We start from the raw sequence: 25,687 nt of genomic DNA on the forward strand, positions 1-25,687 counted from the left end.
TTGGAACCTTTTATATTCTTGCATAGGGATTATCACAGAAAACAACTTTTAGGAGCATATATTATATTATATTATATTTAAATTTTAAGAAAAAATGCGCTTAAATACGTATTTAAATGAGTTATATAAATATATAACAGAACTATAATCACAATAAAAAAAATTATACATATTTAAGTTAGGTGAATACGTACTTAGGATATTAAGCCGTTATTTTAATTATAGGGACAAACAAAATAAACAAAAAAAGATCTTATTTAAAATGTGAAGTTGAATTATTTATCTGCGTAAATTTATGGTATCGATTTTTAAAGTTTAAAAGTTTTTAAATTCGTTAAATTTTGAAAAAATATAAATATAAATAGAAAAATAGAAAAATATAAATATAAAGCAAAAGAGGAAAAAAAGGAGGTTTGAATGTAGTGTATACTGAATTAAAGGAGGGGTTGATTTAAAGCAAAAGAGGAAAAAAGGAGGAGTTCGAACCCCCGTCTCGTGGGAGAACAACAGAACCACAACTAGCTGAACTACAGCTACAATTCTACAATTACACATACTAACTCAACCATATTTGAAAACTCAGGGGGGCCAAGGGACCCCTTTGAACCCCCCTAAATCCGCCTCTGCAAGTGACTGATAGGAAGCTCCTGAAAATGACCTTGAAACTTGAATTCAAAGTGAAAGAAAATGTATGAAAAGAGGTTGATGATGACTTGATTTTGATTTAATAGATTTGTAGTTCCTCATTGTCATGATGTTTTTGTTTGTTTAGTGAGGAGGTGGTGTGAAAAGTGGAAAGAATGTGTTTTGAATTGATGAACTAATAATACATGTGTGTGACAGCATGGTTTTAGTGGAATTCCAAGCAGCAATATTATTACACCAAAGGATAAGTAGTAAATTATGAACCAAATAAGAGTTCAATTAACAATAAAGCTTTTTTAACAAGTGAAGGAAATTTAGATGTAAACCAAATGAAATTTGTAGTCAATTGAAATATATACATCAAATGCTCCACTCTTTTTTTTTGCCAAAGTCATGAAATGCTCCTTGCCAATTGATATGTAACTAAAATAGATATTTAAATATCCAAGACATTAACAAATTAATGAAAAAAGGGAAGCAAGCAAGTACAACAAAGACAGGAATTTATCAGACAAGGGCTGGTCTAGCTGTCACATAGAACACATACATACACATATACACAAAACAACAAGCACTATTTAGAACAATTCAACAAATCTTGGAGGTAAAGATTCAATCTTTATCAACCCAAAGCACCAGTCTGCTTAAACCCATGTCAAATTAGTGTGTTTCTATACATACAAGTGTTTTGTAAGTAGTAAAATTGAGTTTTAAGAGGTGGGGTTGTGATGGCTTCTTCTACAAAGCCATGGCTAATAGCAGCACCAAGTTATAAAGGTTTTGAAACATTTTGGGATACAGAAGAAGATGCCCCTGGTCCACGTTGTGCTCATACTTTAACTGCTGTTGCTCCTACTAAAGCTCATGGTCCTCGTCTCATTCTCTTTGGTGGTGCTACTGCTATCGAAGGCGGTGGAGGAGCTGGAATTAGTACATTTCTTAATACCCTATTTATGGTTTAGAGTACATATATGTGTAGTTTGTGTTGCTTCACTGTAATTTAATGGAATTTTGATATTTTAGGATTGGCTGGTGTGACTAATTTTGTTCATTCTTATGATGTTCTTTCGAAAAAATGGACTAGGTATGCTGGATTTTGTTTGTTGTTGAAAAGATTTGATAATTTTGTGAATTTTGTTGAAACGGAAATCGTGTTGAAAAAGTTTAAGGTTTTAGTGGAAGTGTTGATATGAGGTGGTTTATGTTTGGATTATACTATAGAATAAAACCCGCCGGTGAGCCTCCTTCACCTAGAGCGGCACATACTGCTGCTGCTGTTGGTACTATGGTTGTGTTTCAGGTTAGTGGATATCCTTGAGTGATGAAAAAATACATTTATAATTTTGTATGGCTGGGTCGTGATACTCACACACACACATATTCACACACACGTGACTCCGTTGAAACCTAAACCCTTGACCTCATGTTACCAAGAAGAGGGGTATCTACTATGCGACAATGCTTGGGGTGGATTTATTGATTTTCATTGAGTTGATTGTTTTTTACTTGTAATGGATTTTTTTACATTGCTAGGGGGGGATAGGTCCCGCCGGTCATTCAACGGATGATCTTTATGTTCTTGACATGACAAATGACAAATTTAAATGGCATAGGTTGGCGTCTATTCGATTAATGATTTTTTGGTTTAATTAGTTTTGAAGGTTTCTTGAATTTGATTGGCTTCTGATTTTGATGAAGAGTTGTTGTTCAAGGAGAAGGTCCTGGTCCTCAATACGGTCATGTAATGGACTTAGTTGCTCAAAAATACCTGGTTACTGTTAGTGGCAATGACGGTGGGTTCATTTTTATTTTATTTTCCTATTTTAAGAAGTTTATACACACGCATCAATCAGAAATAGCTGTATTTCTTTTTTGTAAGGAATTATATAGATTACCAATTATTTATGCCCATTTATAGTGAGATAGCACATCTATCTAATGCCATTGTATCATACAGTGATGCATCTATTATAGAAGCTTGAAATTGCAGGGAGAAAATGAAGCATCTGTACTTCCGTCAGATAGACTAACTAGTGTCTATGATTTACCTCAACTAATCATTAATCAACCTCCACTATAACTTATGTATTACTAGGATTGGTGATTATCTCTAAGCTCCTAAAAACCAATTTGCCTTCTATTTTTGTGAAAATAGTCGAGGAAAGTTAATCCTTTAAAATGGCGACTACAGTTGAGAGAACTTAATCATTGGTATGTTACGCATGTGCCGGACCTCTTCTCTTGATGCACTGTTTATAATATTTCTGTAAATCGTCATCTCAACAATCTCTTTTCAAAATTTTCTTATACACCTATCGGCATACAAGTTAATACTGTTTCCTCCAGGGAAAAGAGTGCTGTCAGATGCTTGGGCTTTGGATACCGCTCAGAAACCATATGCATGGCAGAAGCTCACTCCAGAGGGTGATAGACCTTCGGCTAGGATGTAAGTTATATTTTTTATTATAGATTTCCAACTGCTTTATGGTGTTCTAAGCAAGCTATTTTGCTTCCTTTTGTTTTACTGGTCTGATTCACTGATAAAGCTCACTTGCCGAACTCTAGCGTACCTAGTGGATTTTCGGTATTTACTGTTTAGCATGGGATTTTTGGGACATCATTAAAAATTTAAAGTTGTATAGAGATCTTTTATACCACAAACCTCGGTTGCAAATGGCCAAGTAGTCCTATTTTGTATGAAGTCGGATATAAATATTGTCTACTTATCTTATCTTTGAGCATTTTTTTTCTTTAATACTTCTTCATCATTTTGTTTTCGTTTGGATCATGTTCATTTGACAGGATTTAGTTAATGATAGGACTACTTTAACTTCTAGTTATACACTATGAGGAACAATCTTATCCCAGTTTTGTGGACACTTCCTTACCACCTTTTTCTTTTGGTTAATTTTTGGTAAACTATTTATCTAAAACTGTCAGTGGGGGGTTTTTGATGCCCACAAAATGATCTAAAAAGTGACGCCGATAAAAAATTAGCTTGTGCCATGATTTTAAGACTGTATGGATTAAACTGTCCCAACCCAATTAGTACAAATAATTAGACTCTCTACTCCTAGGGGTAGAGGAAAGCTTTGTGTACATCTCTCCCTCCCCCGATCCTACTTGAGTTGGAAATAATGGGTATTTATCAGTTTGTTTTCTATGTTGTCTAATTGTATGAACTTTACCCTAGACTGCTAAGAAAGAATTCAATATACAGTGTAATCTATCATGCATTTCCCCCTCTCAGCCTATAAGCAGCTACAAGAAGTAGAAAGATTTTATGTATAAACATATACATCAGTCAGACCGTGGTACCTGGTTCTTATGATTCTTGTCGGATGCTATATAGTATCAGACACTCAACTAGTTTCCAAATGAATTTCTATATTTAATGCTGTTTTCAAGTGTCAAGTTGTAGGAATGTCGCAGTTAACAAAAACAAATAAAATCACAAAAAATGTACTAGTTTATTTTCGTAAAAGTCAGGTAGAAAATATTTGAATTAGAGTTCATCTTCAGAATATACATTCTTCCATGTAGGTATGCAACAGCAAGTGCCCGCTCAGATGGCATGCTACTGCTCTGTGGGGGAAGAGACATCTCGGGCACGGTAAGGTGTTACTTGCTTGTGAATGTTTAAGTGTATTTTTAGAGTATCGTTCGCAGGGAAGGACTAATATCAATACCAATCTCAAGTCTCCTATTTCTCACAATTCAGAAGTGTGGAGAATAATTTGTGGATGTGTGTAATTATCAACTAATTAAACTAATAAATAAATAATACTATATAATAACTATGAGAGAAAACAATCCAAGAATCAGGGTTCTTCAATGTCTGATTTGTGTTCTTGTTTTCTTAAAAACAATCCTTCTAATGTTTATAAAATCCTCTCCCAAGGTAAATTATAGTGCATGCAAGTATCCATTGAACGCCACTCCCATGGTCATACAAAATACAATTATAGACTATTAAAATGCAAAGATTATAAGTTTCACAATTCTCATATCATTCTCCCGATCTAATACTAAAATTGTGTCCATCATATCATGTACTAGAATTACAACTCCTCTTCCGATTCGTTATAACTCCTATAGATTCAATTAGAAGTTAGCTAATCCTCTAATTATATAAAGCGCTCAATGACAAAATAACAATAACAAGAAAATCACAATATAATCAAACAAACATATTAAGCCAATCAATACTACCCAACTCTTGGATTAAGGAATTAGTTACTCATGATAAGATAAACAAAATATATATTAAGAAGGCAAACCATGAGTTTAAGAATTGATGTACAAAGAATACAATTTTAAGAGTTCCTTTGAAATCCGAACGAATCCCTTCGCTCCTTCCTTAAACCTCTCTCTCAAAGTGCTTCTTCTCCTTTTGTCTCAAGAATTACAAAATATCTCTATTCTATTCTCTAATACAATATGTTATGGACGCATATACAATATATAAAACCTAATCTATACTATATTATTATAAGCGAAACATGGTTTCGTTTGATCGGTTGGTTAACACCTTCCTAAAAAATATTTTAACACCTTCCAAAAAAAGTTTAAACAAATATTAATTAATTAAAATAAATAAATCATGTATCTAATATAACTACTAACACTATGAATTATAATCGAGCTTGATATATAAGCGCACTCAACTTCTTTCTTAGTAAGAAATCAAACACTTCCAAAATTAATTTTATTAATTTAAAATATAATATAATAAAATATTTTTTAAATCAAAAAAATTAAAAAAAAACAATAGCAAATCATCCACATACACTGATATGCTATGCATAACTCCCACTTTCCTATAGGCCGTGCACCAATTATAATCCAGCTTGATATATAAGCGCACTCAAACTTCTTTCTTAGTAAGAAATCAAACACTTCCAAAATTAATTTTATTAATTTAAAATATAATATAATAAAATATTTTTTAAATCAAGAAAAAATTAAAAAAACAATAGCAAATCATCCACATACACTGATATGCTATGCATAACTCCCACTTTCCTATAGGCCCTGCACCCGCCATATAGGTCGTAGAAGAAGAAAAGACTTTTAAAAATTTTATATATTGAAATTTTGAATACTTCAATAATATAATACCTACAAAATAATACATAAATATTTTAACTTCATTAATCTCAATAATATATATATATAACCATTATTTTTATAATTTAGTTTTACGAAATAATAAAATTAAAAATATTATAATCAGTTCGTGCATCGCATGGGTTATAGGCTAGTATATATTAAAGATTTTCAATGCTCTTCCCAAAATAAATTGGACTTTGATGTAAAATTCGTAGGCTGTCTTCCAGGCCTGATTATGGATTCTTGATGTTGGACCACTTCTAAACTGTAGATAACTTTGTTAGTTTCGCATGGGTCGTAAGATCGCTCAATTCTGATGTCTAGAACTCAAGTTAAGGCGTTAAGGCCCAAACAGTGATGTATGTGCGTAGGGCCCAATAAATCCGAATTTTCTTACGATTTAAGTCCAAATAAGCCCAATTCCATCTAAAGTTGGGAATTCTTTATTTCCTGTCATAAAACAATAAACTCTAATTAATAATATCCAATTAATGATATAATATTATAGATATGAGAATAAAATTCTTTAAAATATATATAAATATATACTCTATCAGTGAACCCTTTTAATTACCAGCCTACAAACTATCAAATATCCCATAAGATCGATCCTTCTGCATTTTTTTATTTGTACATATTAAATATTTTTTGTTTTTGTATTATATACCAGTTGTTCTTTTTTAACTACTTGCCTGTTATTCAATAGTTTACACTTTCTAAAAATATTTGCAGTGTTCAATGAACTTATTATTAGTTCAGACACATAGCAAAAGAAGTTTGTCTTACTACCTGATCATGCTAATCTGTCACTGGTATATATAGGTGGTGCTATTGTTGTTTTGGCTCCCATTTAAATATATATTATTTATCTTATAAAGAAAGTAATGGAAGAAAGGTAGCAAATTGTAGTATAGGCATTTTCCCAGTAATATACATATACATATCACTCTGGAATTTCCTGCACTTTACCTATTAGTAAAAAAAGAGAGGGTATAACCGTATAAGTGAACTTTGAGATGCCTGCAGATAAGCAATAGAATACTGAAGATTAACAACATATCCTCATGAGATGCCTGCAAATAAGCAATATTAGCATGGAGTTTAAATTAACAGGACTGTAGTAGATTGTCAATTTTTCTCAAGGTTTAGATTTTCAAACAAGAGGTTTGGTTGAACAGATGTTACTTTCTGATAGAACAACTTTTTCTTACGAAATGAAATTATGAATGCTTTTTACTTTTTTTAATTGTCTGACCCTATTATGTATGCATGTGCATCTACAGCCACTAGCTGATGCTTATGGACTGCTTATGCATAGCAATGGCCAGTGGGAATGGACTCTTGCACCTGGTGTTTCTCCTACATCAAGATATCAACATGCAGCTGTAAGTGTAAATAGCACATTTCACAAGTTTTGTTTTATTTTCTTTGGCATTCTTTCTTCTTCTTCCCGTCCCTCGTTCTTGTTTTGTTAATTGAAATAAAGTTCTGCTGAAGCCCTGGAAGGGTAAACTTTTAATAACTGGGTTTCTACTGGTATTGGCATGACAGTTTAGTTTTTGTACAATCGTTGTTGCTAACCCAACTTACTTCAATTACTTGTTAGGTCTTTGTTGGCGCTAGATTGCATGTTACCGGAGGTTCTGTAAGGGGAGGGCGGGGAGTTGATGGTGAAGCAGCTGTTGCAGGTAATTTTTAAATCGGATGCAAGTTCGATAGCAATTGCACTACTTTAAAATTAATAAAGTCGGTAAGTGCTAAACTGTTCTCTTCTCAATGGTAATTATGTTATGGAAGTTCTTGATACTGCTGCTGGAGTTTGGTTGGATAAAAATGGACTGGTAACTTCTTCAAGCACCAACAAGGGGGCTGAGCACGATCCTTCTTTAGAACTCTTGCGTCGCTGTCGTCATACTGCTGCATCTGTTGATACACAAGTATATATTCATGGTGGACTCAGAGGAGGTATTGGGTAACGCTTTTATTCTATTGTTGGATTGTCTACTCCTTCTAAAACCTGAAGTACATAATCAGTAATTCTTTTACTCTTCAGTGTCACCTTTCACAAGTTTTTTTTTCACGAGTTTTACAATTCGGAGAAAGCATGCGTACACATTAAATGTGACATTTCATTTGTACTGTAGTTACCCACATCTACAAGTTATGAGAAATTAAATATACAATTCACAAATTTGCGTTCAAAGCAGTTCAAAAATTTTGTGAACTGTATATGATAAAGTAACTGCATGTTCTCTAGTTTATTATATTACTGGTACTTTCTCTTTTTCTTTTCTGGTTTATATTTGGAAAGAGTAGATGACGTTTATATGTTTGGTTATTTCATCTTTTATTTAAACATCAGAAGATCCTTTACCTTTCTTGGCACAGATTTGGTGTTAGACGATTTTCTCGTTGCAGAGAATTCACCAGCTCATTCTGACATCAATTCTTCTTCTTCACTTTCTGGGAGGGCCTCAACGAGAAATCTTGACGGATCTGTCTCTTCTGCTGCTGGCTCAAGGTTACATCTGTTATATTTTTGCCTGAGTTCTGCACTTTACTAACATTTTCTTCTGACCATATGTGTGACGGCCTCAATCCCGAGGGTCAGGGGCTGACGTCACCAAAAATATGATAAATTATAACAAAAACTATTAAATAAACTTTATTATAATACACGACCCCAACCAGGAGCCGAAACAGGTTCAAGTATTATTTAGGTTACAACACACACACTAACTTATTCAAAACCAGACACTCTCACTTATTACAGCAACTCATCAGACCTCAGGGCCTGATACAAACTACCTTAGAGGAGTCGGGACCGGAGGTTGACACTCTACGCTAACCTGGTCTTCTAGACATCTGCAATAAATAAATACAAAATAAGCTGCAAGGGTGAGCAATCCATTGCCCAATAGTACCTCTATATGAATAACCAGTAACATGATGTATAAAACAGTATAGGAACAGATATTAAACTGATATACGAAAAATCCGTAAATTAGGTATAAACTGGATATCAAAACTAGCATGCTTTGCAAAATAACATCATCTGTAGTGTGCTGTGTAAAAATACCAGAGTTCAATTTTAGCATGCTATTTCCTTTCCAAAATCACTGTCCAGTTCTGGACCCATAAACCACCTGTCCCGTTATGGGGACTATAAATCATTTGTTCCGTTTCGGGAACCATTAAACCTTTATCAAATATATAAAAGAGGATGAATTCTAGGGACAGCTGATCAGTCTATCCCACCACAAATTTCGTTCCGGAACTCAGAGACTAGCTAGGTCTCTGTCATGCTGGACTAAGCGGCCTACCAGTGCGCGCATCCGACTTAGCCTCTTACGCAACCATGCTGGGCCGTTACCTAATAACGGACCTCTTACGCCAACTGACCATCCAATATCTGATTTATTTTTATCCAGTTTCCAAAACCATTTACACCTATCTCCTTTTTAAACAATTACAGCACACATTCTAAAAATCCCTTTTTAATTTTTAATCACAATCTAGAGATAGGCATTTTCAGAAGTTACTTTTTCTTCAAAACCTCGTTCAGTAAAACATATTTAAATACGGGGAATACGTAACTTAAAACGTTCTGTTCCAGTACGTAATTTAAATCAACAACGATTCATATATACTGAACTGTAAAAGATTAGTTCAGGGGTACTTGCCTTGCGAAGCTTTGCACTAACTCTGGCTTAACTCTAATTGACTTCAACTACTGGGTCCTTTGACTCGAACCTACGAAATCAAAACAACCTAGGTTAAACGACCGATTGTGCTTGACTTTTCCTCACTAATAATTATCCAACGATATAATTCCCGATTCGCATGCATATTAATAACAATAATATATACGCAATAATAGTGCACATAACAATCATGGGTTAATTTGTATTAAACGAGATATATGTACTCGATTTATAATTTAAGGAAATTTTTAGAAAAATTTGGACAGCGGCTCTTCTGTTTATAGGCCTACCCGTCGAAACATCAATCGACGTCAAATCCCAACACAAACAATTCAAATCGTCACATAACTAAATTTTTAGTCCCGAAAACAATTTATACAACTCATTTTATTTATTAAAATTTTTAGGACTCAGAACAGGGTCATCACCGTCCACCGCGCGCTCGTAAAAAATCATCGCGCGAGGCAGCAAAATTTATTGGTGCCCGAAAATATACGGGTGTCCGAATAAATTTCACCGATTAAAAATTATCGCTCACTTAATTAATAATTTAATATCACGGATTGTAGTCAATAATTCCCTGCAGAAAAGAAAAGGGAATTAAAATTAAAAATTGTTATAACCAAGTCCAACTGCACGCACAGGGCCCAAACAAAGGCCCAACAACAGGATCCAACAGCAAGGCCCAAACGGAGGAGCCCCGCCACAGAACACAGAACACAACCGGCCAAACCACGGCCACACAACACACACAACCACACTCTGCACACCCACACACACACTTCACATACACACACACATCACACAATTCACATACACACATCACACAATACACACACATAATCACATACAGTACACATAATCGAACACCACCACCCACTGCCGCCACCATACCGAAGAACCGGCGGCAACAGGCGGCCGGAAACGGGAAAGAACGACGACAAAATAACCGAAAACAGGCGTTGTAAGAATTACCGAAAAAAGAAGCAAACATAGATGAGAGGGAACATGGATAGAGAGATTACGAGAGAGGACAGAGAGAGAAGACAAAAGAGGATGGGAGAAGAACCGAGTACAGGGGTAGAAGGGTAGTGGGTTGTTATGTTTTTGTTTAACAAGTGTTAGAACTAGGCACAAACAGGTAACACGTGTCCCCTACTGTGATACAAAATTAGAAATTAACGAACTGAGGTGCACGCAAAACAATTTCATAAAATTACAGAAATAATCTTAAAATGTCACAAATATCCCGAAGTTTGCAAAAACATAGATTTTGAAATTTTAAGATAATTTTCAAAACGCAACTTATACCCGCTTTTAGCCTTTAAACGAAACCATGTGCGGGTAAGTTTAATCCCGAAAATTTCCAAAATAATTTTAAAATTCTCAAAATATTATGAACTTAATAAAATACAAGTTTTATGATTTTTGAAGAAGTCTGGAATTAAATATGGATTTTACTAATAAACACAGTCAGAAAATCATTCAAGAATAAATAATTAACAGAATATTGATTTGTAAATTTTATAAAATCCCAAAAATAGTCCTTAAAATTATAGAATCATAAAAAAAAATTTTAGAGGCAACCTAAATAGCTTTTGAAAATAAGATTTTCATAAAATCACTTTTTAAAAGTGAAATCAAAATAAAACGGTGCAGCGGCTAATTATAAAAACACACCACGCAATCCAACCATCACCTATAAACAATAATAAATCAGACACAAGGAACAAAAAATATACAAAATTCTTTATTCAATATATTTACGCAATAATTGCATATTTAAATATTACAGAAATATACAAGTCGTTATATCCTTCCCCCTTAAAAAGATTCTGTCCTCAGAATCTTTACTAATTGAATAAGTGAGGATATTTGTCAAGCATATCTGATTCTAGTTCCCAGGTAGACTCTTCTACCCTAGGGTTTCTCCAAAGTACTTTAACTATAGGGATAGATTTATTCCTAAGTACACGCTCCTTACGGTCTAGTATCTGGATTGGCTGCTCCACATAGGATAAATCATATTGAAGCTCGATCGGTTCATATTCAATTACTTGATTCGAGGCAGGAATGTACGGCTTCAACATGAACACATGAAATACGTTATGGATATGCTGCCACTGCGGGGGTAAAGCTATCTCGGATGCCACTTTTCCTATTTGCTTCAAAACTTCAAATGGTCCTATATATCTCGGACTCAGTTTACCTTTCTGACCGAATCGAATCAATCCCTTCCATGGCGAAACTTTTAGTAATACTAATGATCCTTTCGATGTAAATCTGCATTCTTTTTCTGTCTATTCTGAGCGGCTTCCAATCTTTGTCGAATTAACACCACGGCTTCTTTTGTCTGCTGCACTAATTGAGGTCCTAACACTTTCTTTTCTCCTACCTCATCCCAGTATAGAGGTGATCTACACTTTCGTCCATATAAAGTTTTGTAGGGTGACATTCCAATGCTGGCGTGGTAACTGTTATTATAGGAAAATTCTATTAATGGTAAATGATCGTCCCAACTTCCCTTGAAATCCAAAGCACATACCCTTAACATATCTTCAATCGTCTGAATCGTTCTCTCACTTTGGCCATCAGTTTGAGGATGATAAGCGGTGCTCATATTTAACTTAGTTCCTAAACACTTTTGAAACTTTGTCCAAAACCTCGAATTAAATCTTGGATCTCGATCTGATACTATAGACACAGGTACCCCATGCTTGGCAACTATCTCATCTAAATATATTTTAACTAGCTTTTCCAGAGAATACCTTTCATTAATCGGGAGGAAATGCGCTGACTTGGTCAATCTATCAATGATCACCCAAATGCCATCGTGATTTGATCTTATCCTCGGTAAGCCTACCACAAAATCCATTGCAATTTCTTCCCATTTCCACTGTGGAATCTCCAGAGGCTGCAACAATCCACTGGGCCTTTGGTGCTCTGCTTTTACTCTCTGCTTTTACTCTCTGACACACGTGACACTTGCTAACCCACTCCGCAATCTCTTTCTTCATTCCTGGCCACCAGAAGTGTTTCTTTAAATCTTGGTACATCTTCGTGCTACCAGGGTGAATAGAAAACCTAGAATTGTGCGCTTCGTGCAATATTTCATTCTTCAGTTCTGCTACTTTAGGAATCCAGATGCGAGAGGAAAACTTATATAGACCGCGGTTATCCTTTTGAGTACATAATTCTTCTCCTGTCAGATCTTCCAATTCTCGTTCCATAACTCCTTCTTGACATCTTTTAATCTTCTCCATTAACGCTGGCTGGAAAGTAATCTCGTATAGCGTTTCCCGATCTTCACTTGATACTCGAATTTCGATTTCCATCTTTTCCAAGTCCCGGGCTAATTCATCCGCGATACGTGCCATATTTAATTTCTCTTTTCTACTTAGGGCATCAGCTACCACATTAGTCTTACCTGGGTGATAATTAATTGAACAGTCATAGTCTTTAATCAACTCCAACCATCTCCTTTGTCTCATGTTTAAGTCTTTTTGGGTGAATATATACTTTAAGCTTTTATGATCCGTGTAGATATCACATTTCTCTCCGTACAAGTAATGACGCCATAACTTCAAGGCAAACACTATAGCCGCCAACTCAAGATCATGAACTGGATATTTCTGCTCATGGGGCTTTAACTGCCTAGACGCATACGCAATAACCTTATCATGTTGCATTAACACACAGCCTAATCCTTTAAGAGAAGCATCACTGTAAATTACGAAATTCCCAGTTTCATCTGGTAATGCTAACACTGGTGCTGTCACTAGTCTTTTCTTTAGCTCTTGAAAGCTTTCTTCACATTTCTCCGTCCAAACAAATCTCTCATTCTTTCGGGTCAGCTTGGTCAATGGGGTTGCAATCTTGGCAAAGTCCTTTACGAATCTTCGGTAATAGCCTGCTAATCCAAGAAAACTTCTAATTTCCGTCGGGGTCTTTGGTTGCTCCCATCTGGATACCGCTTCAATCTTCGCAGGGTCTACCTTAATACCATCCTTACCAACTATATGACCTAAAAACTGAACTTCCTCCAACCAAAATTCACACTTTGAGAACTTAGCATATAATTGTTTTTCTCGCAACCTTTGTAATGCAATTCTTAGATGTCCGGCGGTCGTCTTTGGTCCTTGAGTAGATGAGGATGTCATCAATAAATACAATAACAAACTTAACTAAGTACTCCTTATACACCCGGTTCATTAAATCCATAAAAGCCGCTGGCGCATTAGTCAACCCGAATGACATCACTAGAAACTCGTAATGGCCATACCTGGTTCGAAAAGCAGTCTTCGGTATATCTTCAGGCTTGATCTTCAACTGATGATAGCCCGATCTTAAGTCGATCTTGGAAAAACAACATGCTCCCTTCAGTTGATCAAATAAATCATCAATCCTGGGTAGGGGATACTTATTCTTGATAGTTAACTTATTCAATTCTCGGTAGTCAATACACAATCTCATGCTTCCATCCTTCTTTTTCACTAACAACACTGGCGCGCCCCACGGGGATACACTTGGTCTAATTACCCCTTTATCCAAAAGTTCCTGAAGTTTAGCTAGTTCTTTCATTTCTACTGGGGTCATATGGTAAGGTGCCTTTGAAACTGGTTCTGCTCCCGGAATCAAATCAATAGAAAACTCAATCTCCCGATCTGGTGGTAATCCTGGTAACTCGTCTGGAAACACATCTGAAAATTCATTAACTACTGAAATCTTCTCCAATTCGGGTACTCTCTTCTCAGTGTCCACAACATGGGCTAAATATGCTTCACAACCTTGTCTCAATAACTTCTTCGCTTCCAAGATAGAAAGAAATTTCTTGTCCTGTTTTTGTCCTTGATAAACTATCCTTTTATTGTCTTCTGAATATAACAAAACTTTCTTTTTCTTACAATAAATATTTGCCTTATGCTGAGACAACCAATCTATTCCTAAAATTACATCAAACTCTCCTAACTGAAAGGGTATTAAATCCATCAAAAAGAGATGCCCGCAAATTTCTATTCGACATCTAGGGCAAAACTGGTTTACGGAAACTTTATCCTGATTAGCTACCTCTATCGATAAGGGCTCATCTAGATTTTCCAACATCAAATTCATTTTACTTACACATTCTTTAGATATAAAGGACTTAGATGCTGCCGAATCAAATAAAACCTTAACAGACACTGAATTTAGAGAAAGCGTACTTGCAATCACATCTGAATCTTGAGCATTATATTTCTTGGTCATTTTAAAGGTTCTGGCTCTTGCTGTGCTAGTTGCTGGTCCTTGAGATTCATTCCCTCCTACATTACCTTGAGTAGCCGTCTTGCAGTTTCTGGAGATGTGCCCGACCTTACCACACTTGAAGCAGGTGACTCCGATGTTTTCTAGGTTACATTTTGACGCATAATGACCCTTTTTATCGCATTTAAAACACTGGACATCCTTCCGGCACAGACCACTATGCTTTCTACCACATAACTTACAATCCACAACTAGCCTGGTTGACTGGACTGGGGCGGAGGCAACTGAGGTGACCCCGGAATTTGTCTGAGCCATGCCTTGCCTTCTAAATCTCCTATTCCTATTCCGGCCAAACTTCCTTGGGAACTTCTGACTAGACTCCTCCTGGTCTGCAGTACCTGTACCACCTTCAAACTTTCTCTTCCGATCACCCCTTTCCTTGGAGGCCAACTTCTGATCACTTTCAATTACCAGGGCGGCTTGAACTACAGAGGTATACGTCTTAAGTTGTAGGGCCACCACTCCACTACGAACTTCCGGCTTTAGTCCTTGCTGCAATCTCCTAGCTTTCTGAATCTCAGTGTTCACATATCCAGGGGCTAGTCGAGCCAACTCCGTAAACTTGGCCTCATACTCAGCCACGCTCCTTTCTCCCTGCTTCAATTCCAAAAACTCTACTTCCAACCAACTCTGCAAACAATCTGGAAAATACTTTTCTAGAAACAATTCCGTAAATCTAGCCCAAGAAACAGGGCCTTCTCCTTCTAAGGCACACACAGATTCCCACCAAAAACTTGCTTCACCTTTCAGAAAATAACTAGCATAATCTGACTTAGAATCATCACTCACCTGAATAAGGGTGAAGGCTTTCTCCATTTCTTTAAGCCAAATTCTAGCAGCAATCGGGTCTACCTCGCCCTTAAACTCTGGAGGTTTAACTGACTGGAAGGACTTGAAACTAACAGTCTGGTTCAACTCTTTTGGCTGGGGTTGTTGTTGAAGCTGTAAGTGTTGTTGGATTTGTTGATGTTGTTGTATAAATTGTTGTTGTTGCTGCTGTTGTAGGAATTGCTGTTGCTGCTGCTGGAATTGTTCTTGCTGCTGAGCCATCTGATTAGACTGTTGGCACAACAAATCTAGTAATCCATCCATGACTGGGCCCCCTTCAGAGTTCCTGCTGGAGGAATTGGACGGAAAATTTTTCTTGGGAGGCATTCTCCTGAAACACAACAAAAAGGTTTTATGTGAAAATTGTGCCACCGGGTAGCTACAGTTTTATGCATCAGGAGAATGCGGTCACAATTAAATATTCCCTTCCTTGTTTATTTGGGGTCCACCCATGATGCATAACTAAATTCGACAATCCAACAACAAATACAACAATAACAATAACAGAAATAACAACAGTGCAATAAAATAAAACCGACAACCGTAACATCAGAAAATAATAGTACAACAACAGTACAAATCCATCTAACAACTACAGTACAACACTCATAATATACTAAGTACACAACAAAATTGGCTGTCATAGCAGCCCCGCCTAATACAAGCTACAGTACATAGAAAACATACATAAGAAAAGCATCTACAGAACTTCTACGACTAACTCCGAGCTCTGTATCTCACTACAACAAGTCTGGTCTAGCCACTGCCACTGCCACCAATGGATCTTAACTCAAATACCAACCAGTTCACGAGATCCTGGTACTGAACAGCTCTAAACTCGGAGCTAATGAAACGGTCAATGGTCCGAGCTCTCTCTACTGCAGCCTGTGTCAAGGATCGAACTCTCTCCTGCACATCTGGGGAAGGGGCAGGAATACCCTGGAAAGGCCCGACCGGAATCTGGTCAAGCTGAGCTGCTAACCTTGGGCTCTGCTCTCTGATCAAAGACTGGTTCATGCCCGACCGGAATCTGGTCAAGCTGAGCTGCTAACCCTGGGCTCTGCTCTCTGATCAAAGACTGGTTCACCGCTCGGTGAACATGGTAAGTGATCGGGGAGGATGCACCTGAAGGAACAGAGGGAGGAACAGGTGGTCTCGAGGTGGAGGAACTAGGGCCACATCCTGGTGGGAAATCCCTAATAGCCGACACTGACCTTCGTACCCAGCGAGGACGGATACTATGTCCTGACACACCTCCTGATACAACTGGAGGAACAGGTGGAGGAGGCATGGGAGTCTCCTCGGCTACAATATCCAAGGTTCGCTCAGAATCAGAATCATCTGAGTCTGACGGGTTTCCCCGAGAAGGAGAACTGGAGATCACTATAGGCCACTGTCAATCATAACAATATACAGGAAATACATAACAAGGTTAAGGCAAGTCTATTAAAATATTAATAGATGCCAGGGTAACGCCGTCGGAACCCTCGACTGACACTTAAGGTTGCTCCTCGACATGAGTTGCTGACTCACACTATATGACATACTTCCTACACCTTACTGACTCATCTCTTAACCTAAATTAGGGACTTGAACCTGTAGCTCTGATACCAACTGTGATGGCCTGAACCCCGGGGTCAGGGGCTGACGTCACCAAAAATATGATAAATTATAACAAAAACTACTAAATAAACTTTATTATAATACACGACCCCAACCAGGAGCCGAAACAGGTTCAAGTATTATTTAGGTTACAACACACACACACTGACTTATTCAAAACCAGACACTCTCACTTATTACAGCAACTCATCAGACCTCAGGGCCTGATACAAACTACCTCAGAGGAGCCGGGACCGGAGGCTGACACTCTACGCTGACCTGGTCTTCTAGACATCTGCAATAAATAAATACAAAACAAGCTGCAAGGGTGAGCAATCCATTGCCCAACAGTACCTCTATATGAATAACCAGTAACAGGATGTATAAAACAGTATAGGAACATATATTAAACTGATATACGAAAAATCCGTAAAACAGGTATAAACAGGATATCAAAACTAGCATGCTTTGCAAAATAACATCATCTGTAGTGTGCTGTGTAAAAATACCAGAGTTCAATTTTAGCATGCTATTTCCTTTCCAAAATCGCTGTCCAGTTCTGGACCCATAAACCACCTGTCCCGTTACGGGGACTATAAATCATTTGTTCCGTTTCGGGAACCATTAAACCTTTATCAGATATATAAAAGAGGATGAATTGTAGGGACAACTGATCAGTCTATCCCACCACAAATTTCGTTCGGGAACTCAGAGACTAGCTAGGTCTCTGTCATGCTGGACTAAGCGGCCTACCAGTGCGCGCATCCGACATAGCCTCTTACGCAACCATGCTGGGCCGTTACCTAATAACGGACCTCTTACGCCAACTGACCATCTAATATCTGATTTATTTTTATCCAGTTTCCAAAACCATTTACACCTATCTCCTTTTTAAACAATTACAGCACACATTCTAAAAATCCCTTTTTAATTTTTAATCACAATCTAGAGATAGGCATTTTCAGAAGTTACTTTTTCCCTAAAACCTCGTTCATTAAAACATATTTAAATATGGGGAATACGTAACTTAAAACGTTCTGTTCCAGTACGTAATTTAAATCAACAACTATTCATATATACTGAACTGTAAAAGATTAGTTCAGGGGTACTTGCCTTGCGAAGCTTTGCACTAACTCTGGCTTAACTCTAATTGACTTCAACTACTGGGTCCTTTGACTCGAACCTACGAAATCAAAACAACCTAGGTTAAACGACCGATTGTGCTTGACTTTTCCTCACTAATAATTATCCAACGATATAATTCCCGATTCGCATGCATATTAATAACAATAATATATACGCAATAATAGTGCACATAACAATCATGGGTTAATTTGTATTAAACGAGATATATGTACTCGATTTATAATTTAAGGAAATTTTTAGAAAAATTTGGACAGCGACTCTTCTGTTTATAGGCCTACCCGTCGAAACATCAATCGACGTCAAATCCCAACACAAACAATTCAAATCGCCACATAACTAAATTTTTAGTCCCGAAAACAATTTATACAACTCATTTTATTTATTAAAATTTTTAGGACTCAGAACAGGGTCATCACCGTCCACCGCGCGCTCGTAAAAATTCATCGTGCGCGGCGGCAAAATTTATTGGTGCCCGAAAATATACGGGTGTCCGAATAAATTTCACCGATTAAAAATTATCGCTCACTTAAATAATAATTTAATATCACGGATTGTAATCAATAATTCCCTGCAAAAAAGAAAAGGGAATTAAAATTAAAAATTGGTATAACCAAGTCCAACTGCACGCACATGGCCCAAACAAAGGCCCAACAACAGGATCCAACAGCAAGACCCAAACGGAGGAGCCCCGCCACAGAACACAGAACACAACCGGCCAAACCACGGCCACACAACACACACAACCACACATAATCACACACAGTACACATAATCGAACACCGCCACCAACCGCTGCCACCATATCGGAGAACCGGCGGCAACAGGCGGTCGGAAACGGGAAAGAACGGCGACAAAATAACCGAAAACAGGCGTTGTAAGAATTACCGAAAAAAGAAGCAAACATAGATGATAGGGAACAGGGATAGAGAGATTGCGAGAGAGGACAGAGAGAGAAGACAAAAGAGGATGGGAGAAGAACCGAGTACAGGGGTAGGGGGTAGTGGTGTCCCTTACTGTGATACAAAATAGATACGTAATATTTAGGATTAATACGTGGGTTCTTTTGTGGCTCGATTTGTCTCAAAATTAGAAATTAACGAACTGAGGTGCACGCAAAACAGTTTCATAAAATTACAGAAATAATCTTAAAATGTCACAAATATCCCCAAGTTTGCAAAAACATAGATTTTGAAATTTTAAGACAATTTTCAAAACACAACTTATACCTGCTTTTAGCCTTTAAACGAAACCATGTGCGGGTAAGTTTAATCCCGAAAATTTCCAAAATAATTTTAAAATTCTTAGAATATTATGAACTTAATAAAATACAAGTTTTATGAATTTTGAAGAAGTCTGGAATTAAATATGAATTTTACTAATAAACACAGTCAGAAAATCATTCAAGAATAAATAATTAACAGAATATTGATTTGTAAATTTTATAAAATCCCAAAAATAGTCCTTAAAATTATAGAATCATAAAAAAAAATTTTTAGAGACAACCTAGATAGCTTTTGAAAATAAGATTGTCATAAAATCACTTTTTAAAAGTGAAATCAAAATAAAACGGTGCAACAACTAATTATAAAAACACACCACTCAATCCAACCATCACCTATAAACATTAATAAATCAGACACAGGGACCAAAATTAATACAAAATTCTTTATTCAATATATTTACGCAATAATTGCATATTTAAATATTACAGAAATATACGAGTCGTTATAATATGCTTGCTTCACATTTTGTTACTGTAATTTGACTTTATTAGCTCTCATAATTTTTTCCTTGATCAAGTTATTTTGTATCTGGTAATCACATGCCGATATATGGTGCTTTATATTATTAGAAATTTTTTTGTTGCTCGAATTCCAGGAACTGCTCCTTGCCTCGTTCTTCTTCCTCTATATTTATATATGTCCTTGTTCCACATGTAGGACCTTTCTGGAATATTTTTCATCATCTCTAGCAAAAATGTGTTCAAGTTTTAGGAATCCTAGGTTCCTGTTGTAAAGTGTAAACGAATGATATTCAATGTTTCGTTTGCCAAATGAATTGGATAATATTTATTGTTATGAACCTCCATTCTCCTAATGGACTGAATGAATAAAAAATTATTATTCCACTTTGGAACTTAAATGGACTGATTGTTTACTTGTTCAATAAAAAAAATGAAAGAAAACTGAGCTGATTTCAAGTCAAGTCCTATTTAATCAAACACCAAAGAATAGCAAAAAAAAGTGATATACTGTTTGAGGATTTTAGAGTAGCAACCCATTGTATCGAGGTGAAAGAAATTAAATATATCATTTAGTACCCAACCCAATTTGATATCACGAATGAAAATCACAATATTGCTTTGTTTTATCTTGCCTGAAGGGAACTCATCTATGTTGACTCGATTTCTTAAATAATTGCATTTTTTCATATTTGTCAGCATGGACAAAAACTCTATGGCAAAACTGGCCGAAGCTTCTGCTGCAGAAGCTGAGGCTGCTAATGCTGTCTGGAAAGCCGCACAATCTTCACCTGGTTTTACTGAAGAAACAAAAGTCTTAAGTAACAACACACAAGCTTCCGAGACCACTTCAGATGGTAGTGATACTGAAGCAGATGTTCGTCTACACCCCAGAGCTGTATGAATCTTGTGAATTTCAATTCTGATAGAGGGTTTTATTCATCTATAAGCTTCAAAATTCATAAGAGTTCTGATTCTACAGGTGGTTGTTGCCAAAGAGACTGTAGGAAGCCTAGGTGGATTGGTAAGGCAGTTATCTTTGGACCAATTTGAGAACGAAAGTAGACGAATGATTCCATTGCTTGATCTATCACATCCTACAAAAAAGTTTGCAAGGCAGAAATCTCCTCAAGGTCTACATAAAAAGGTAAGCAACATGTAGTTCGCTATGTGTTGTTCCTTTCTTTTTATTGTAAGTTGGGAAATGCATCTTTGTTACTTTTTTTTTGCATTATTATAATCATATTTTCACTTCACAGATTATATCTACATTGCTTAAGCCTCGAAATTGGAAACCTCCTGTTGATAGGAGGTTTTTTTTGGATTCTTATGAAGTGGGCGAGCTTTGTTATGCGGCTGAACAAATTTTTATGCATGAGCCAACAGTTCTTCAATTAAAAGCACCCATCAAACTGTTTGGTGATCTTCATGGACAGTTTGGGGATTTGATGCGGTTATTTGATGAGTATGGATATCCTTCTACAGCAGGAGATATAACGTAAGTGAAAATGAAGTTCATGGTAGCTTTAATTTTTAATCTCACATGCTTTAGCAGAAGAATATCACTTAAGTTCTTGGATGATTCTTATTATTACTACGGCATTTGTAAGTTTGTGTATATTCTTTTTCTTCAATAGAAATATGTTCTTACGGTGATTGCTATTTTGTAATACGGATTGCAGTCATTTAGTGCTTTTCAAAGTGTGAAAATTGGGAACTGAGAATTCGAATTACAAGCTCTGTTATTCCCTTTAAATAGCTGAATATTAAATTTATTTTTTCAGTTACATTGATTATTTGTTTCTGGGTGATTATGTCGATCGAGGACAACACAGCTTGGAGACTATCACTTTGCTTCTTGCTTTAAAGGCAAGCTTCTCCCTTGACAAATCTAGTATATGGTTTTTTTTGCAGTGCTACATCATTTGATGGTGTTGGCTCTTTCATATAATATTCAGATTGAGTATCCTGAGAATGTTCACTTAATACGGGGTAATCATGAGGCTGCTGACATAAACGCACTCTTTGGATTTCGTCTGGAATGCATCGAGAGAATGGTATGCTGCTTATGATATAATATTTATGTATTACTATCTAGTTCTCTAGTTCTCTAATGGTAAATGGATTTTCAGGGAGAAAATGATGGAATCTGGGCATGGACGCGGTTCAATCAGCTTTTTAACTATCTTCCCCTCGCTGCCCTTATTGAGAAGAAGATTATCTGTATGCACGGAGGTATAGGGAGGTCGATACATTCAGTAGAACAGATAGAGAAACTAGAAAGGCCCATAACCATGGATGGTGGATCTCTTATTTTAATGGACTTGTTGTGGTATGTTTATATGAATATAAGATTATCTGCTGGTGAAGGTTTTGTTCGAGTGCTCTCTTTAGCATATAATGTTTTGTGCAGGTCTGATCCCACAGAAAATGATAGCGTAGAAGGTTTGAGACCCAATGCCAGAGGGCCTGGCCTTGTCAGCTTTGGGGTATGTGCGCTGTTTGTTATCTCCTTACAACTAGGAGTGTCTGTACAGTAATTTGTTTTATGTTTTGAAAATCCAGATAATATATTCTTTTTCTAAAATGGACTATGACTGGTAGAATTTAGTGGTCTAGAACTCAAAACGTAAATGGTTTAAATCTGTCAACAAATATCCATAAACAATAGTCTACTTTCCAGAATCCTTTGAAGTACCTGTTGTAAAAAATGTAGCTGATAGGTGCGCAACAGTTAATATGTTTTATGCAGGCAGTAGGCTGTAGCCTTCTTATATATTCAAGGAGAAGAGAGTACCCTTTCTGATCAATCTAAAATACATAGTGTTAACTGTTAAGTAGAGCATTTCGAGTGAAATGAATATAAGAGTGAAGCAAGAGCTGCAAGAAAAATAATATCTTATACAAATAATATCCTAGTCACATATATTCAGCAAATCTGCTAGATTGAAACATTTTTATTTTTTATCGTGTCGTATTAGCAGATTCTGTTATAGTGATTCTGTTTGATATGCTCCCTTCTAGGATGTCTAGTTTGAAATTCTAATCAGTAATCTGTGGGCAAACTTTAAAAGTTGTAATATGCTCTTATAAGGCATTACACAATAATGCATCATCTCTTATTGCAGCCTGATCGAGTCACAGATTTTTGTAAGAGGAACAAATTACAACTAATAATAAGAGCCCATGAATGTGTTATGGATGGGTTTGAACGGTTCGCTCAGGGACAGTTGATCACCCTTTTCTCTGCGACGAACTATTGCGGCAAGTAATTAATTTGTTTTTACTTGTGATAAGATGCTAACTTCGTATCTGATTAAAAATATGGATTCAGGCACTGCCAATAATGCTGGAGCTATACTGGTAGTGGGTAGAGGGTTGATGATAGTGCCAAAATTGATTCATCCCTTGCCACCTCCCATGCATTCACCAGATGCATCCCCGGAAAGGGGAACAGATGACACGTGGATGCAGGTAACGTTCTTATAGGGCATGATGTGTGCACTTGATATCATGATATGTTGCTGCTTTGAACGTACAGACCCAAGTCACGAGAGAGAGTAGTGTACACGGTTCTGTTCTCTTTGTTAATTAGTTATTCTTGTTTTATACTTCTGCAGGAACTAAACATTCAAAGACCACCAACTCCTACCAGAGGGCGTCCACAGCCTGATCTTGATCGGAACTCACTTGCTTATATTTGAAACTGATCTTTGTTTTACAACAGTACTCATCTGAAATCCGTGGTCTCATGCTTACACTACTAATTCGTTTTTGCTGACAAGGCCTAGGGTGAGATGGCCAGGGAATAATCATTTTAGTTATACATATTCTGTAGTTGAATAATAAAGATTTGATTTGTAATCTCTTTTAAGTAATAAGTATGAATCTATGCTTTTATTTCCGAATGAGGTAATATTAGCCTTTCTTGCCTCTGTTTCCGGTGAGACAGCTGGTTCCAATATGTAATAAGGATGATTACCGACAAGAAACATAACAGCATTAGCATTTAGTTGTAATCTTACAGCTGTGGGCTTCAACACAGTATAAAGCATACGAACTTTTAATACAAATTAGGCTAACTTAAATAAGTACTTTAAATTCAGAAATAAAACCAAGGATCATCACTGCTCCTCATTCTTCACATTCTTCACAAGTTCTTCAAGAGCTTACACAATAAGCTCTTCACGAAAGAGCTTACACAATAAGGTCGTTTCTTCCATACAAAATCCGTTGCATCACTCGTTTCAAGATTATACGAAACAAATCTTTGTTCCAGATTATTTTCCAGCAATACTTCACCATTGCTCCTCATACATAAGCAAACAATCAATCTTCTTGACTGACATACTGGATTGTCTCGAGACTGTTCTTGTCTTCCAAGAATTTTTGGCTAGACTATATACATCAGCCACAGTTAAAAGATACTTATGGTCGCACGATCTGTACTTTACAATCTTTACCACTTTGAAATCATCAACTTTTGGACAAAATCCGAAAGCTAGGCTAATTCTGTCATAGCAAGGAATACTCAACCTTGGAGGATCAGGAAGAGTTTTAAATTTTGGAATAGTCGGATTCCATAACAATACTTTGCTATAGTATCCTACAAGCGAGGTAGCCAAACATATCAAACCATTAGCCGCACCACACAAACTCCAACCAAACAAACCAGAAGGATAAGTGTTGGGCCTCAATATTCTTGACTGGTGAGAAAAGCCCATATAGAGGCCCAAATGGATTCACTGACAAGTCACAAGTGTATAAAAGCAGCAAAGGGAAGAGAGAAGGGGGATGAAAATCGAAAAACACAGAGAACATAACTGTATAAACAAACACTTGTGAGAAGAACCATATTCCAACATTTGGCGCTAGGAGGGGAAGTGTTCAATTTCTTTACGGTTGTCTCTTGTTTCGGTTCGAGATCTCCTGTATCATGGAAGATAAACTCATAATTACAGTTAGTACGGGTATTTGTCGAGTTTATTTCAATTCTCAACACATCAAAGAGGCGGATATTCAAGCATTTACATTCGGGCCGGTTATTCAAAATTATCTTCGACACTAATTGACTACGATCTATGGTTCTATGAAAGCTTCGAAGTGCAAATAGGCTTGATATTAACTGAGGTATGCATTCGCGCACCGGGTATTCGATTTTGTGCTTAACTTTGTAGATCTAGCTGATACTAGTGACACGATAGTCATGTGTTAATTAGTAGTAGATTAATTGTAGAATTGTCAAACCAGTGAAGTTGAAATTAATTGATTATGTTCATTAGGTAAAACTTGTTGTTGCTTGCTATTTGAGGTGTATAAATTTGGTTTCATTAGGTAAAACTTGTTGTTGCTTGCTATTTGAGGTGTATAAATTTGGTTAAGTAAGATTTTTATGTGCAATATTATACGGTGATTTTATCTCCAAAATGCATATACATTTCTCTTAATTGTATATATTATTCCTTGTTTACACATTTGTAGTCTAGAACTGAAACGTAAAAATTAATTCTAGTGACAATCTGACTTGAGATACATAGTGGTGATATCATGCTTTTAAATGTTCTCTTCATGTTGATAGTACTTTCTCTGAAAAAGTAAGTTGTAAATC

The 25,687-nt window shown here is 36.4% G+C and overlaps 1 protein-coding gene across 3 annotated transcripts; it reads left to right on the top strand.

The window, feature by feature from the left end:
- The first annotated feature begins 1,131 nt into the window (after positions 1-1,131).
- LOC141697710 (serine/threonine-protein phosphatase BSL1-like) lies at positions 1,132-25,397 on the top strand. 3 transcript variants are annotated; one of them, XM_074502210.1, is made up of 21 exons: positions 1,132-1,575; positions 1,669-1,729; positions 1,867-1,945; positions 2,179-2,258; positions 2,344-2,438; positions 2,992-3,091; positions 4,189-4,258; positions 7,041-7,142; positions 7,364-7,445; positions 7,555-7,722; positions 8,146-8,278; positions 20,779-20,977; positions 21,062-21,226; positions 21,339-21,577; positions 21,864-21,948; positions 22,038-22,136; positions 22,212-22,411; positions 22,493-22,568; positions 23,208-23,343; positions 23,414-23,553; positions 23,700-25,397. In XM_074502210.1, exons 1-21 carry the CDS (start codon positions 1,374-1,376, stop codon positions 23,781-23,783), a joined length of 2,595 nt encoding a protein of 864 aa, XP_074358311.1. In that variant the 5' UTR covers positions 1,132-1,373; the 3' UTR covers positions 23,784-25,397. The 3 variants fall into 3 exon arrangements, with proteins under 3 accessions (XP_074358311.1, XP_074358314.1, XP_074358313.1); XM_074502212.1 differs by lacking the exons at positions 1,669-1,729; positions 1,867-1,945 and having other exon boundaries at positions 1,368-1,575; XM_074502213.1 differs by lacking the exons at positions 1,669-1,729; positions 1,867-1,945; positions 2,179-2,258; positions 2,344-2,438.
- The last annotated feature ends 290 nt before the right edge of the window (positions 25,398-25,687 follow it).

Source organism: Apium graveolens, chromosome 11 (assembly GCF_009905375.1).
Source record: "Apium graveolens cultivar Ventura chromosome 11, ASM990537v1, whole genome shotgun sequence".
Lineage (NCBI taxonomy): Eukaryota > Viridiplantae > Streptophyta > Magnoliopsida > Apiales > Apiaceae > Apium > Apium graveolens.